We start from the raw sequence: 15,471 nt of genomic DNA on the forward strand, positions 1-15,471 counted from the left end.
ATAGATATCCCCAGCCTGGCATCTTGTATGTGCATAATCTGTGCCAGCGCCATACATCAGTGAGAAAGGAGTAGAGCCAGGCATAAATCAGAATAGGCAGTTCCAGAAGTTGGAAGCTCCCAACAAGCATCTGTTTTCCAAAAGGGATGGAGCAAGATATGTAGAACCAGATGGGTCAACAGCTGGACGCTAGCAACCCTCATGAACCAGAGCAGCAGATACAATCCTGCTGCCAGTACTATGCTTACCTCGCCTGCAGCATTGGACACTTATCTTGGTTACCCAGGAACACCTCCCGCAGGATGATGGGGTTCATAAAGTCCACAAGGTTGACCAAAGCTCTGGGCACCTAAAAATGAAGGATGTAGCTGAAAGGTGGGCCACAATTGCTTCAAATCCCTAGTAATTACATCTCAAATTGATAGTTATTTTAATTTTGCAGTGCTTTTCTTACGACAATGGCAGTAGGTTGTCCAAGTATCTTCATAAAACTTATTTTACAGAAAGGGTAAGCTGAAACTTACCTTTATCAGAGAGAAAAAGTGACTGTCAACCCAGGATCCCACAGCTAGTAAGCATTGGAGCTGAGATGCGAAATCACATACTCTGTGAAATCCAGACTCAGACTCCAAGGCCAAGACTACAAGACACTCTTTTTTACTTAATAGCCCTAACATAGAGTCTGCAATAGGGTTCTTTAAGACCTGGGTTCATATCTGGACTTAGATTCCATTTAATAGCTGCATGTGACCCTTGGAAAGACACTAAGCTTCTCTTGGCCTCAATTTGCTTATCTGCAAAATGGGAATGATAAGATCAGTTGTTCTTAACTCTTTGGGTTTCTGTGAGAATAAAAAGAGACCATGTGCTTTGCAAAGCCGAGAACATTGTATAAAAGTTAGTTATTATTTTTGTTGTTGTTAATAGAACAAGGGAATAAAAGAGTGGAATAGAATAGTGGGAAAACATCTTCTATTCCACTGACTGTTGAGTATAGGAAATAGCAAATTCTTAAGTTTGGATGGAATGAGTAGCATGTAGGGAATAGTCATGTGAAATCAGTCTGGAAAGATAATAATAACTAGTAGTTGTACATCCCTTTAAGGTGTGCAAAGTACTTTACACATTATCTTGTTTGATCCTCATGACAAACCTGTGAGGTAGGTGCTATTATCATCCCCATTTTATAAATAGGGAAACTGAGTCTAAAAGCCATTGAGTGACTTGCCCACTATCACACAGCTAGAAAAGGTGAGAGGCTGTATTCAAACTCCAATACTCCTGACTCCAAGGCTAGCACTGTATCCAATGCTTCCAGGGATGCAGGCATTTATAAATTATCTGTGAAGCAATAGGGATTTTCTTGAGTAACAGAGTGACATGGTCAGATCATTGAGCCTGGTGAAAAGATGACTCCCCTTGACCTTCCACCCAAAGCCTAACCTCATGAAGCTTGAAGATGGTGTTCAGAACTAGATCAATTCCAATTCACAGCTGGGTCCCCTTGACACATGCGTTTAATTGCTTCAACCAAGGAGCCAAAGGGCTTCACTGGGGAGTGCCTTTGAAATTTCCAAAGTATTTTTCTCACAACCTCCTTGCAAAGGATGTTATATATTATTGCCCTTGCTTAATATTGAGAGAAATTAAGGCTAAAAGAGATGAAGGGGACTTCACACGGACATTCAGCCGGCATGGGATCCTTGTAATTCCAAGCCAAAACTCACAGCCTCCAGGAGGCATTTGAGCTATTGGCTCTATTTCCAGGTTTGGAGGTGGAGTGGGGATCCTTTTTTTTTTGGTGAGGTAATTAGGGTTAAGTGACTTGCCCAGGGTCATGCAGCTACTAAGTGTCAAGTATCTGAGGCCGCATTTGAACACAGGTCCTTCTGACTCCAGGGCTGGTGCTCTGTGCGCTGTGCCACCTAGCCGCCCAAGGACTGGGGATTCTTTAAGGATTCCTTGCAGTGCTGTCACTGGGGATGCAGACTCAGCCTGCTGGGCAGGAAGCCAGAAGAGTACAGCTAGACCTAAGGCCAAAAGCTCAGCTGTAGCAGGAGGCCCCATCCCGGTTTTTGTTGTTCAGTGGTTCAGTCCTGTCTGACTCTTTGTGACCCCCTTGACCACAGCATGCCAGGCCATTCTCTCCTCCCCTATCTCTCAAAGTCTATCCAAGTTCACGTTTAGTATTTCCATGACACTATCTATCCATCTCATCCTCTCCTCCTTTTGCCTTCAATCTTTCCCAGCATCAGGGTCTTTTCTAATGAGTCCCATCTTCTCATTATGTGACCAAAGTGTTCAGCTTCAGCTTCAGCATTTGACCTTCCAGTGAATAGCCTCAATTAATTTAAGCATCAACTGATTTGATTTCCTTGCTGCCTAAAGGGCTCTCAGAAGTCTTCTCTAGCACAATTCAAAAGCATAGGTTTTGTAGCGCTCAGCTTTCTTTATGTCCAACTCATACAGCCATACATTGCTACTGGAAAAACCACAGCTTTGTTGACAAGGTGATGTCACTGCATTTTAGGATACCATCCGGATTTGCCATAGCTTTCTTTCCAAGGAACAAGCATCTTTTAATTTCATGGCTGCAGTCACCATCTGGAGTGATCTTTGAATCCAAGAATCTGACACTGCTTCCATTTCTTCTCCATCCATTTGCCACAAAGTGATGGGGCCAGATGCCATGATCTTAGTTTTTTCTTCTTTCACCCTGGAGGGCCAGCCAAAGTGGCCTTCACTCTGTTCTGCACTCATGACGCTCTATCTCCCATCTCTGTGCTTTTGCACTGGTTGTTCCTCCATGCCATGAATGCCCTCCCTACTTACCTCTGCCTCACAGAGGCCCTCTCCACCTCTGGTGCAGCTCAGGTACCATTCTGTACGAAGCCTTTCTTGATACAGTCAGTTACTAGTGTCCTCCCTCCCAAACTGCTTCATATTCAAATATGTTATGTGTATGTGGATATTTTTTGTATACACACACACACACACATACATACATACATACATACATACATACATATATACATACATACATATGCTTTATATCTGTGGTGCTGCTAATGTTTCTATATGTTCTTGTCTCCACAATTTTTGTGAATGGGTAGCTTTTCATTCTTCATATATGTGTCCCCAGTGCCTGGCTTAAACTTAAACAATTAAACACTTGCTAATTGAGTGACTGATTTATACCAGCTTTCAGAATACATGGGCTTTTTTTTTTCTCTGACAAGACCTGTGGTCTCTGAGCACCAGGGTTCCAAAGGAAAGTAGGAAATACATAGTGATATGAACCTCAATGTGCTGCACGTGAATCCCAGCCCTCTGCCATCTTCCCCTGGTCCATTAGAACATGAAGTTAAGTTCTCCCTGGTGCATGAATTCCTCCTAGGGAGACGAAGCTACTGAACCCACCTCTTTGTGCAAGAAGTCCAAGGCATCTCGGAGGTGAGCAGAAAATTTGGTGGCTGAATATAAGTTCTGGCAAAAGAAAGGAGGGAAAGAAGGAGATGGTTAGGGTAAGAGAATGTGAGAGATGATTCAGTTTTCATTCATTACTCTGGAACTAAAACCTTGTTCTCTGCTCCCATCTCTGGCTTATAGCCCGCTGATCATGCTTCATCTCCAACTGGGTCTGGAAGCATAGGAATATAGTATTTATAGCTAGATGGGGCTTCAGAGTCCAAATTTCTCATTTTGTAGATGAGGTTCTAAGAAGTAAAAGGATGTGCCTAAGACAAGAAATAATGACAAGATTTGATCCTATATCCTCTGATTTCAAATTGGGTGCTCTTTTCCTCTGTACCAGGAACAGTACCCTTGAGGAAAATGACTGAAAAAACAACAACAACCAAAAATAAGAGTAGCCCAGTAGGCTGCTAAATGGCCTTGAATAAACTTTATCTGAGAAGTAGAAAAAGGCAGGTTCTCTTCACTGAAGTCTACAGTTACAACTCACAGTTTTAGTTCACATATACAAATACCCCCTTGTGACCACAAAATACTTTCAGGATAATCCTCACACAATCATTGCGAGCAAATCACTTTGAAAATGTTAAAGTCCACTTGTGTCTTTTCATTGTTGTTATGCTCTCCTTGGATACTCATAGCAATTCTTGGAGGAACAGAGGGCAAAGAAGAGTTGTCATTTTGCCGATAAGGAAACAGGGGCTAAGAGGCTAAATAACTTGCCTGGGACCATACAACTAGTAAATAGCTGATTCAGGAATTCAGACCTTAGTTTTCCAAACCTCCCAAGTCCAGTGCTCTTTCCAATATACCCTGAGTTCTTCCTTTCTTGTGGATCCATCAGAACTGAAGGTTTGACAAGTATATTAGCACGTAGCTGGGGGTATGAGCAGGGGCCCTTTAGTGGTTCCCTGGTTGCAGTGTTGGGATGCTTTGATATTTAAAGCAGCATGGTGAAGTGCTAAGAGCCTTGGATTTAGAGCTGAAGGACATTGGTTTGGATCCTGCCTCTGCTATGAACTGACTACTAGTAGCACTTAGGCAGATTCACCTCTTTGGGCTTTGGTTTCATTTGTGAAATGTTGGAACTAGATTAGATGACCAAAACATTCCTTGACTGCTCTAGATCAATGATCATGAGATCTTTAAGGTCTCTTCCTATGGTAAGATCTATGACTTTATGATGGTTTATTCATTCAGGGAATAGGGTAAAATACAAACTTTTCTGTGAGGCATTAAAGGCCCTTCACAACCTGGCCTCATCATATCTTTCTGCCTTTATTATACATTATTCTCCTTCATGTGCTCTACATTTCAGCCAAACTAGACTTTTTGTTTGATCTCATGCCTCCATACCTGGAATACACCCCCTTCTCATCTTCATCTCTTAGAATTTCTAAAAGCTCAACATCACTTCTTGCATGAGACCTTTCTTCATTCCCCGTCGAATTACCTTATATTTATGTATTTATTTGTGTATTATATATATATAATATTTATGTATTATATATAATATTATGTATTATGTAAATATTTATGTATTTATTTTATATGTCTTTATATATGTGCATAGCTCCTCAAGGGCAGGATAGTTTCTTTTCTGTCTTTGTATCTGCAGTGCCTATCACAGTGCCTTGAACATAGTAGGCTTAATAAATACTTGTTGATTGATTGAGGTAGCCACCATGCTAGGTACTGGAGGAAAACAGTAAGGGTACAGATAACAAACAATACAAAATATATATAAAATCAATACAAGGTAATTTCCAAAGGGGGCACTGGCAACTGAGAGGATCAGGATAAGTCTTCCTAAAAGGAAACACTGGAGCTGAGCATTGAAATGAGACACCTGATGCCAGGGCTAGGGCTAGGGATGAGGTAGAAGAGTGAGGGGATCTTGTGAGTGCGTGTAGATTGTCAGGTAGTGATGTATTGGTTCTAGGGAATTTTCCCAAAAAGTTTTCCCTGGACCTGGAACTCCACATTGAAAGCCTAGGCCAGAGAAGCCCCTAGTGCTGTTACTTACTGAGTCAGTGCAGTAGTCGCAAAGGTCCTTAGTCCCGATAAGCACAGTGACCACCTTCCAGTCTCTTGGAAAGTCAATTCTCTAGATGAAGGAAGGAGAATGCTAAAGATATCATTCCATTACACTTTTGCTATCTGATAAGAGAAGCAGTGAACCCCCAGGAGTCCACTGGGCCCCTTGGGACTTTCCAAGCTCACTCCTTAGAATGTAAGCTCCCTGAGGGCAGGGACTATTTTTGTTTTTGTTCTTAATTGCCTTCTCAGTACCTAGCAGAGTGCCTGACACATAGTAGGTACTTAATAAATGTTTCTTGACTTGACCTCTTCCCAAAGCAACACCAAACACATCAATACCACTCTATGCATCTTTGTTGAATTAAGACATAGAATTTGCAATTCTGAAAAAGATCACAATTGTCATCTAGACCTCATAGGAAGCCTATCTCCAACAAGTCTCTTAATTAGCTCCCTGGGCTCCAAATTCCTTACTTATAAATGAGGAGGTTAGTTGAGAGAGATGTCCCCTGAGGTGCCCTTCTTTCTCTAGAGCTATGGGCCTAGGGGCAACCCGGGCAGATGCTAATTCGTATTCTGCTTGGGTGTTTCCAGTGTGGGATAACCACTATGTTTGAAGCAGCTCATTTCTGCCCTCCTCTTTTATTTGGATGGATTGAAACTTTTGTTTTTGTTTTTTCATAAACCAGCCTAACTCTAACTTACCTGGTCAGTTTTCATCTTCTGCACCAGGGTCTGGACTTGTTTTATAAGTCCCCTGTGGAGCAAAAGACAATTATTCCTTCTGATAATGGGGAAAAAACAGACTCATCTCCTTGGCCTCTCAAAGCCACTGCACTGGAAATCTCACTGGAATTATCTCCTTTGGTAGTCAGAAGGCAGGAAACATGAGACCAAGAGGTGAATGCCACTTGCCTTGGTTCTGATGGTAGGAGGAATAAGAGTGAAGCCTCCTAAGTCTCAGACTAGGTCGCGTCACCTTCAAAAGCCTGAGCTTAAGCATTCAGTAGATAATTAGGACAATTCTAAACTTTGTTTGGGGAATGGACCATCATGGAGTCCAGGGGGAGGGATTCAATTTCAGGTTTTCGGATTCCCAATCCAGGGCTCTCTCCAACCTATACTGTTCTTTGTTCAGGTCAATCTACTAAAAATGGTCTTTATGTACTTGGAACAGGCTTGGCTTTGCTACTTACTACCTATGTTGTGCAATTGTGTAATACAACTGTGAGTAATACATCTAACCTTGTGGAATATACATTCTACTTCTCAGTGTCCTCATCTGTAAAATAAGGATTTAGATTACATGAGCACACAGAATCTCAGCCTTGGAAAGGACCTCAGAGGCCTCCTAGTCCAACTTTTTCATTTTAAAAATGAGGAAACTGAGGCCCAGAGAGGCTAAGTAACTTGACCAAGGTTGTATAGGTGGTAGAACCAGATTCTCATCCAGCCTGTACTGAATGAGTATCTCCCTTCCACACACCTAACAAAAATATGCTTTAAAAACCTCCAGGGAGGGGCGAACCCACTATCTCCTAAAGTAGTTCATTCCACTTTGGGATAGTTCCAATCATTTGAAAAATTTTTTTTGCTTATAGTGAGCCTAAATTTACCTCTTTGCAGCTTCTACTCATCACACCTCAGGTGCCATCTAATTTTAGATCCCAAAATGCTATGTTTTGCCATGAATAAGGCTCTCAAGGAGAGGGGATCCCTTTAGCATGATTATGCCATGCTCTTTAGATGGATTCTTTTTGTAGTACAACTCAGTAGAGGTTTTTCTCTGTAGTCGCTTAACCCAGTTAGAGAATAGGGCCATTTTGGTCCCTGAGGACCCTCTGGGACATGAGGTAAGGGACAAGGGGAAAGGGAACTGGATTTAGATTCAGAGCATGGTGAGTCCTTGTGTGGTTTTGCTAATTCCAATTGATTTTGTGGTCTTAGACTTTGGTCTTGGCTGGGTTGTCTTGAAAACACGTTGGATGTAAGTGAGGTCAGTCAAGAGAGGGATTAGAGCCTATTGAGGGGAAGGCATGTAAAGTCCACTGTCCTACCCATGTGAAACAATAACAAAAGGAGAGGATCACTGTTACTATAAAAAAGGGGCTTCTGTGATGAGCCGTTTCATGTCCCCTCTCACCCTTCCCCCAATGCCATACTCAGCCTTTGCTCCTGGGACCGCCTGATTGAGGAAGGCGTTGGCATCATCAGCACTCCCCACGCCCAGTGCGAAGCCTGTTAGGTTCCTATTAAACTTTCGGAGGATATCTGGTAGGGGGAGGGGGAGTAAAAAGCAAACAACTCTCAACTGAGGAAGATATGAGAAGGAATGTACCCCTTCCCCAAAGCTGAGCTTTATTTTCAGCCCCAAGTCCCAGTGCAATAATCCATGAAAGTCAAGGAAGATAAATTATCTGCCAGGTCTAGACCAGAAGCCATCAGCTGAGCTGACTGACTTGACTGACTCCAAGGATTGGTAGGTATGCATAGCACTAAAGTGTTTCAGCTATGGAGGTGTAAACTCTACCAGCCTAAACACATAGACCAGCTTCTGGAGATAAATGGAAAGAGATCATTCTTCCTCCCCTTTAAAGGCATTCAACATTTCTTGGCTCAGATTTGTTCTCAGGGTGCCTTAGTCAGGAGAGCCCACACTCAAATCTCATGATAGACCCAAGGGCCAAGTCTTTACTTACTAGGCAAGGTGGTCACACTTTCTAGTGAGGCATCACCTCCTGCACTGCAACCAGAGAAAGAAATACTGTTAAGACATGCATTTCCTTATTAAATTCCAAGCAGGTTGATGGCAGGAATTGTCTTAATCATTTTTGCATGTCCCCTCCCTAACCCCACCCCTTCCAACTCAATGCCTGGCATATAATAGGAACTTAAAAAACAATTGTTGGATTTCCTTTATCGAAAAGCAGAGTGTGACTTAATACAATGGGTTCTTCTTGGTGTCCCCATGAATACTGAAACACCATTTCTAGTGGTAGCTAGGTGGTAAAGTGAGAGTTGGGCATGGAATCAGTAAAATCTCAATTCCAATACTGTCTTTAGACAATTGCTAGCAGTGTGACCTTGGGCATGTCACTTAAAACTCTTTGAAACTCTCAATCAATAAACACTTATTGTCCACTATGTGTCAGGGACTGTACAAAACCAATAGCAAAAGAGGCAAAACAGACTCAACAACATTCTTATTATGGTTTAGCCATCCTAATCATCACCACATTCGAGAATGGCAGTTATAGCTGTGGTCTTCGGCTGGCCCTGAGAAACTTATTCAAGTCGTAACTCATAGTTTCGGTTTGTTGAAAACCTGGAATGTTCAATGGTAGGTCAGGACTAAGTCAGCCTGTGAACTAAAGTGATTGGTCTGGAATTCTTCAGAAATCAGATGAATTTTTGTTTGTCTGATAGAATTCTGCCTGGGGGGACCAGGAGAATAAAGTACCTGACATTAAACTCCCTTACAGTAAAATGATCCCTAAATTAATCTGATTCCACTTAACTTAGTATGGCAAATGTTCTTTAAATGCCTACTACGTGCTAATCAATGTTCTAGGGTCTAGGAATTTTTTTGGGGGGGGCATAGGGTCTGGATCTATGAATTCATCAGGATGGAGAATTCCCAGTGTGAGAATTCCCTTCACAGATGTAAATCATAGAATCATAAGTTTAGAATATTAAGGACCTCAGAGCCCATTGAGAGCCCCCTCTGATTTTAAAACCAAGGAAACTGAGGCAGAGATAGCCCAGATTCACATAGCTAGTAAACATTAAGTTGAATTTGAAACCAAGACTTCTATAATACAAATCCAATGCCCTATCCACTAAATATCATGCTACCTCCCTAAGCCTCAGAGACATTAAGTGATTTGCTCAAGATCACACAGATGGCAAGCATCAGAAGTAGGATCAGCAGTCCTTTGGCTCCAGATCTAATGTTCTTTCCACTGTGCCATTGCTGAACTCAGATCTTCCTTATTTCAAGGATAGCCTTTCAGCCACCAGATGCTATTTCTCACGCAACATCAAAAAGCCTAGAAAGATGAACCCAAAGGAGATCCTACACTCAAGGAGCAAGAACTGGTAGTAGATCTCAAACTTTAAGTCTCTAACTGCATATGGGTCAGGGAGAATAAAGAAACATCTCAATTTGCATCAAACTCCCATATTTGCAAAGTACCATTTTTTCACACATACACAAACACCTTCTCTCCCTTAGCTCCAAGAAAATGCTTCTAATTCCCCAATTTTTGAGAAACTCAGGGACAATGTGTGCTTGCAACTCACACTGCTCTCCTCCACATAAATTTGTTTTCTCCCAGCTTTGAAACAGAAGCCAGACTTTGAGCAGAGGCCCCTTAGAGGCTCTAAGATCTATCATCTTCACAGCTGCTCCTTCCATTAAGGAACCTTTTGAACAGAGCCCGCTGCCCTTTGTGAAAATCCAGAACAAGGGCTAAATCCTTGAACTGAGGCATCAGTTGCTCCAAAGAGTGAGTGCCTCAGCATTCACTCTTTTCCTCCCTGCTGAGAGGCTTCCCTTCTGACTGTCTCTAATCCAAACCAACAAGTATTTACTAGGTGTTAAGGGACTGGGGATATAAAGGCCCAATTTTTTAATTGAAGTAATGGGGGCCATTTGCAATGAGATCTCTCTTCTCTCCTTTACATCTCAGACACCCTTCCTTCGCCTCATTCCCTATCCTCTCACCATTTGTTCCACTCTCTGAAAAGGTGGCCCATCTCTTGTCATTGCTTCCACAACCATCCAACCCTAACCCATTTCTCTTTATAATTTTCAGCCACCTTCCCCTTCACAAAAAACTCTTTTCTTTACCTTACCTCCTCTAAAACTATCATTCTTTATCTTTTCTCTGTTACAGCTAAATTCTAGAAGAAAAAAAAGCAATGTACAGAGCTTGAGTGCACTTACTCTCCTCTTTGATCACTTATTAACCCTTTGCATTTTGGTCCCTGACCTAATCTTTCAATTGACACTGTCCTCTTCAAAGTTACCAATGATCTCTTACTAGGCACATCCAATGGCTTTTCCACCTCTTTCCTCATCTTTACAGAACTCTCTGCAGAATCTGACACTGCTCACTGTAATTTTTTCTTAGATACTGTCTCCCTTCTCTGACATTGGTCTCACTTGGTTCTTTTTCCTTCCTAACTTTTTAGCCAATCCATCTCAGACTCCTTTGCTGTATCATCATACCCGACCTTGTCATGGATGCCGTTCTCTTCTACCTCTATGCCCTTCTTCTTGGGGATTTCATCAACTCCCACAAATTCAACTATACTGTCTCTCCCTCTTCTGAAGTACCAACTCTTCTTCCTAACTTCCTTGTTTCCTTTATGGGAACCAATACTGTTGTTTGTAACCTAAGAGGAATGTATCATTCACTCCACTCTCATTAACCACCACCCCGCCACCGTGTCCAATTATATGCTAAGTCCAGTAATGCTATCTCTTCAACATCTCTCATATCACTCCCTCAGCCACAACTTCAGTTCAAGCCCTCTTCACTTCTTGCCTGTCCTATTGCAACGGCCTTCTCATTATTTTCCCTCCATTCAGTGTTTCCAGTTCATCTTTCATACAACTACCTTGGCTATTGCTCTAAAACTCAGAAAGTTCCAATGGCTCCATGTTGCCTCTATGCTAAAACATGAATTCATTTGTTTCACATTTAAAGTCCTTTACAATCTGCCTTCAGTGTACTTTTCCAAGATTATTATACTTCATTTCCTACTATGAACTCTACATCCCAGGCAAAATGGGCTGCTTGGTAGTCACTCTTATATAGTTCATGTCATTTCTCATTCTTTTGAAGGGTCTGAACAGAAGGCCTAGAATGCACACCTACCCGCCCCCCCACCCCTTGCCTCCATCTCTTAAGATGCATACCTTCCAGGGGCAGCTAGGTGGCACAGTGAATAGAGCACCGGCCCTGAGGTCAGGAGGACCAGAGCTCAAATCTGGCCTCTGACCAAACACTTGACACATACTAGCTGTGTGACCTTGGGCAAGTCACTTAACCCCAATTGCCTCCCCCCCAAAAAAACCAAAACCAAAAACAAGATTCATACCTTCCTTCAGTTTATTTCAAGTAATATCTCATATGTGACACCTTTTCAGCTTCCTTTCAGCTGTTGGTGCCTCATTCAACGCACCACTCCTGGCCTGCCCAACATCATTAAGTTGTTTTACTTTTTATATGTTCTGTATTTGCTTGTGTGCAGGCATGTTTATCTCAACAGAATTTAAGTAAGGTCCTTACAGTCCAGGGACTGTTAACTTTTTAGATTTATATTTCCAATTCTTGGAACATATATTGATTTTTTGATTTAATAGCCCCAGTCCAGAAAGATTCTACCGAGGGGATAGAAAATGGAAACAGGTAAGAACATACATGATTATTTGAGGTGAGAGGGAGAGAGAAAGGAGCGCTGTGTTAACAAGCAGTGATAGAGAAAGGTTATCCATAGGAAGTTGCACGTGAGCCAAGCCTTGGGATGCTGGTGCCAGACTTGGCTTATAGTATCTGGGCATTGATTTGTGATTCTGAGGAACTTCCAACAACTAGAAGATATAGGGCTGGGAACTTGTATTAGCTGCCCATTTCTTCTTTGAATGAAAGAACTGTGGACCTTGAAACTGACACTTGAAAGGAAAGGAAACCTTGGATTTAAATACATACATAAATACACTTTGCCATCTCCATTTCATCCTACACATTTTTACATACATCTGCATCCAACCGCTACAGCCCTACCTACTCCTATAAACACACCATTATGCCCACATTGACACCCTTAATGCTCAAGAAGTTTCTATCACAATTCCATGTGGACAAGTTTTCCCAATAATGGTTCTGGGAGACCAGGACCAGTATGCTTGGAGTAGTCCTCTGCCCTACTGACAGTGAAGATTAAAAAAAAAAAATACATATGGTTATTTGGAATAATTTAACTTTTGTACCAATTATGTAAAATGTGAAAGGAAGGAGAGAAAAAGATGGTTCAGATTCTTGCAAGTTCAGTAACATAAGCTAAGATTCTGAATTAATGAGGCAGAGAAAGGAATTTCAAAATGGTGATTTTTATTTTGAAGCATTTAAGCGACCCCAAATCAACCAATTTATTCCTATGGAAGGCAAGACCAGGCCATAGAGACCTCAAAACAACTTCTGAAGGATTTAACCCCTTGAAGACAGACCAGTAGTTATTTTCCAAAGCAGCAAGCCCAACAGGTATATTCACAGCCAAATTGCATCGTGAAGATCACAGTAACAACCAACCCAACATGAATTCTGGCTACATCTGTCCTTTCCTTATCAATGTAAAACTAGCTGGCTCTTGGCTTCCTATTACCCAGAGGGAGTAGGTTAGTTGCTTCCCTTATCATCATTTCAAAAGCAAAAGCTCCTATTGTTTCTGAAAGTGACTTTTACCCTCTGACTGAGTGCAGTCACCTTTTGTGCACCTGAATCTTGGGACAAGACGATATCTGTGTAGGTCAATTACTCAATTTTCCGCTCATATATTACAGAAGTTGAAAGGACCAATGGCAAATCGATGATGGGTTTTAGGAAACTTAGCTGGGTGAGTCAACTCATCCACCCATCACAGACTTCTGTTTCATCCCTAGATGAAGATGGGGAATTGGTTAAAAAATAAGTTCTTTATGGACATTACTTGGTGTAAAAGGTTGAATTACTCATATATGAAAGCTGGGAAGGATCCTTCTTGCGGTATGAATGGGCACACTTACTTCTTTCTTTTGACTGCCCCACCATTTCTATATTCTCTCACCATTTTGTAGGGCTCATTCATCTGGGTTTCACTCTCAAATTTCCAGCACCATGATACGACATCACTGCCATGTTAAGGCTGGACAAAGCTGCTATCACTGGCCTAACTTCCTTGGTTTATAATTAGTTTGGGGTCATTAGTTTTCTCACACTCTTTCTATTCTAATGGCAAACATCCCTTATCCTTAGTCACTACTATAAAGGAGAGGAACCAAAAAGAGCCTGAATTGCAAATTGAGAACTGAATTGGAATGGCTATTTGAAGTTCCAAGTGTTTGTCTCTAGTAGCAACTTGATATAAGAACTACCATCTAGGATGGTGACATCCAGAAAATCCAGTGGTCTCAGCTGCCATGGCACTTAGGGGACTGACACCTTGCTCATTCTGAAGCTTAAAAGTCAAAAGCTTCCAGAGGTCACTTCCCCTCTCTGTCCACCTTCCACTTTGAGACTCTCCTCAGGTAGAATCAAAAAGCATAATCATAGAAACCCCCAATGCTCTTTTTTGATTTTGGAGGAAAATGGGTTTGTTTTAAATTAACTCTGTAACAGAGATAGGCAGGAAGAAAATAGCAAAGAAGAGACAAGAAGGTCTTTGTGTTGCCAAGACTTTTATGACCACCTTACAACATCTTGGCTATCTTAGTTCTGTTTATCTTGTTAATTGAGGAGGGATACTCAAATCTATTCTTAGATGGCTGCTTGATGAAAATAGAGTTTCTCAGGAGGGAAAGAAATCTTAAAAACATATATTTCCTATCTTGGTCTGGTTCACGGATGGAGCAATGGAAAATGTCCTGGATTTGGAGTGAGAAGACATGTGTGTTGGATTCTTGGTCTTGTTGCTAACTATATATGTGACCGCCATAGGCCTATTTCCCTATTTGGAAAATAATATTGGGTAACATTTATATAGCTCTTCAAAATTCTGTAAAATGCTTTACATGCGTTATCTTATTTTACCCTCACAATGAATAACAGCGCTATAGCTGCTATCATCCCTATTTTAGAGTTGAACAAACTGAGACATAGAGATTAATTGACTGAACCAGAGTTAGACAACTAGAAAATAACTGAGGCAGGATTTGAACTCAGAGCCTCTTGACTCTATGCTTGGCATTTACACTACTATGCTACCAAGTGGACAGAATGGGCCTAGATGACCTTTTATTTTAAGTTCCCTTCCAGCTCTGAATACTATCCTACTATGAATACAATGCACAGCTTGCACATCAGTGGGCTTAGGTATGTGTATGTGTATATGTAGATTATTTTTATATATTTGAATGACTATTTATAATCAACGTATGAATAAATACCAGGCCTAGACGTATTTGTATGAGAATAAAAATTGTGTGATGAGTTTATTGTTGGCTTTTCTGACTTGGGAACCAGGAGAAAACCCTTCTTTCTCTGCACAATAAAAAGAAAAATATATAAATAACTTAAGGTTATTAATGAGATTTTGCCAGAGAGATGAGAGATGCCAGGGGCAGAAAGCTCCACCCACTGTCAGACACAGGCCCTATTAAGATTGTTGCTGAGCATTTTTTTTCTTCATTACAAGGGAAGGTTCAATACTGCAGGGCAGGGCATTCAGGACAATACTGTGATCTAAAAACAAAAGGCATCATTAAACACAACTTCCAATTTGGATTCCATGATTAATCAGGGTACCATGGATATTTTCTTTTTCCCTTCCTTGAAAAACAGAATCCCAATCCTTTTCCTTTGATGCCTACCTTTGTCTCCCCCCCGCAAGGCTTAAGCCCTCCCAATTACTGTGAGTGTGTGGTGGGGAGGATATTCCCCAGCTCTAGTAAATCCAAACTTTGTATTACCTGTATGATAGTCCCCGATATTGAGTAGTAACATCAGAAGGATCATCTGGTTTCGAGCGAATTCCATTTCCAGCCTTAAAAAAACAAAAACAAAAAAACAACCCAACATGTGAAGACCAGGAGAAAAATCAGAGAGGCAGTGAAAATAGAGGAGTGACACCATAGCTTATTGTGAAGGGTGCTGGACTTGGAGTCAGGAAGGCCTGGGTCCAAATATGACCCTGGGCCAAATCATTTAATTGCTCAGTGCCTCAGTTTGCTCATCTGTAGAATAGTGATAATAA

General features: G+C 41.5%; 1 protein-coding gene across 1 annotated transcript in view; it reads right to left on the reverse strand.

Moving 5' to 3' along the window:
• Nucleotides 1–15,471, reverse strand: part of PLB1 (phospholipase B1) — a 177,337-nt gene that overhangs the window by 77,896 nt on the left and 83,970 nt on the right. The window contains exons 32-38 of the mRNA XM_027850366.1: nucleotides 15,188–15,261; nucleotides 8,214–8,257; nucleotides 7,677–7,785; nucleotides 6,220–6,271; nucleotides 5,501–5,581; nucleotides 3,421–3,486; nucleotides 249–349 (exon numbers count right to left, since the gene is read on the reverse strand). Of these exons, the coding sequence (XP_027706167.1) occupies nucleotides 249–349; nucleotides 3,421–3,486; nucleotides 5,501–5,581; nucleotides 6,220–6,271; nucleotides 7,677–7,785; nucleotides 8,214–8,257; nucleotides 15,188–15,261 (527 nt within the window). The remainder of the gene's footprint in view (nucleotides 1–248; nucleotides 350–3,420; nucleotides 3,487–5,500; nucleotides 5,582–6,219; nucleotides 6,272–7,676; nucleotides 7,786–8,213; nucleotides 8,258–15,187; nucleotides 15,262–15,471) is intronic.

The sequence above is a fragment of the Vombatus ursinus genome, unplaced genomic scaffold, assembly GCF_900497805.2.
Source record: "Vombatus ursinus unplaced genomic scaffold, bare-nosed wombat genome assembly UNPS02009062.1, whole genome shotgun sequence".
Classification (NCBI taxonomy): domain Eukaryota; kingdom Metazoa; phylum Chordata; class Mammalia; order Diprotodontia; family Vombatidae; genus Vombatus; species Vombatus ursinus.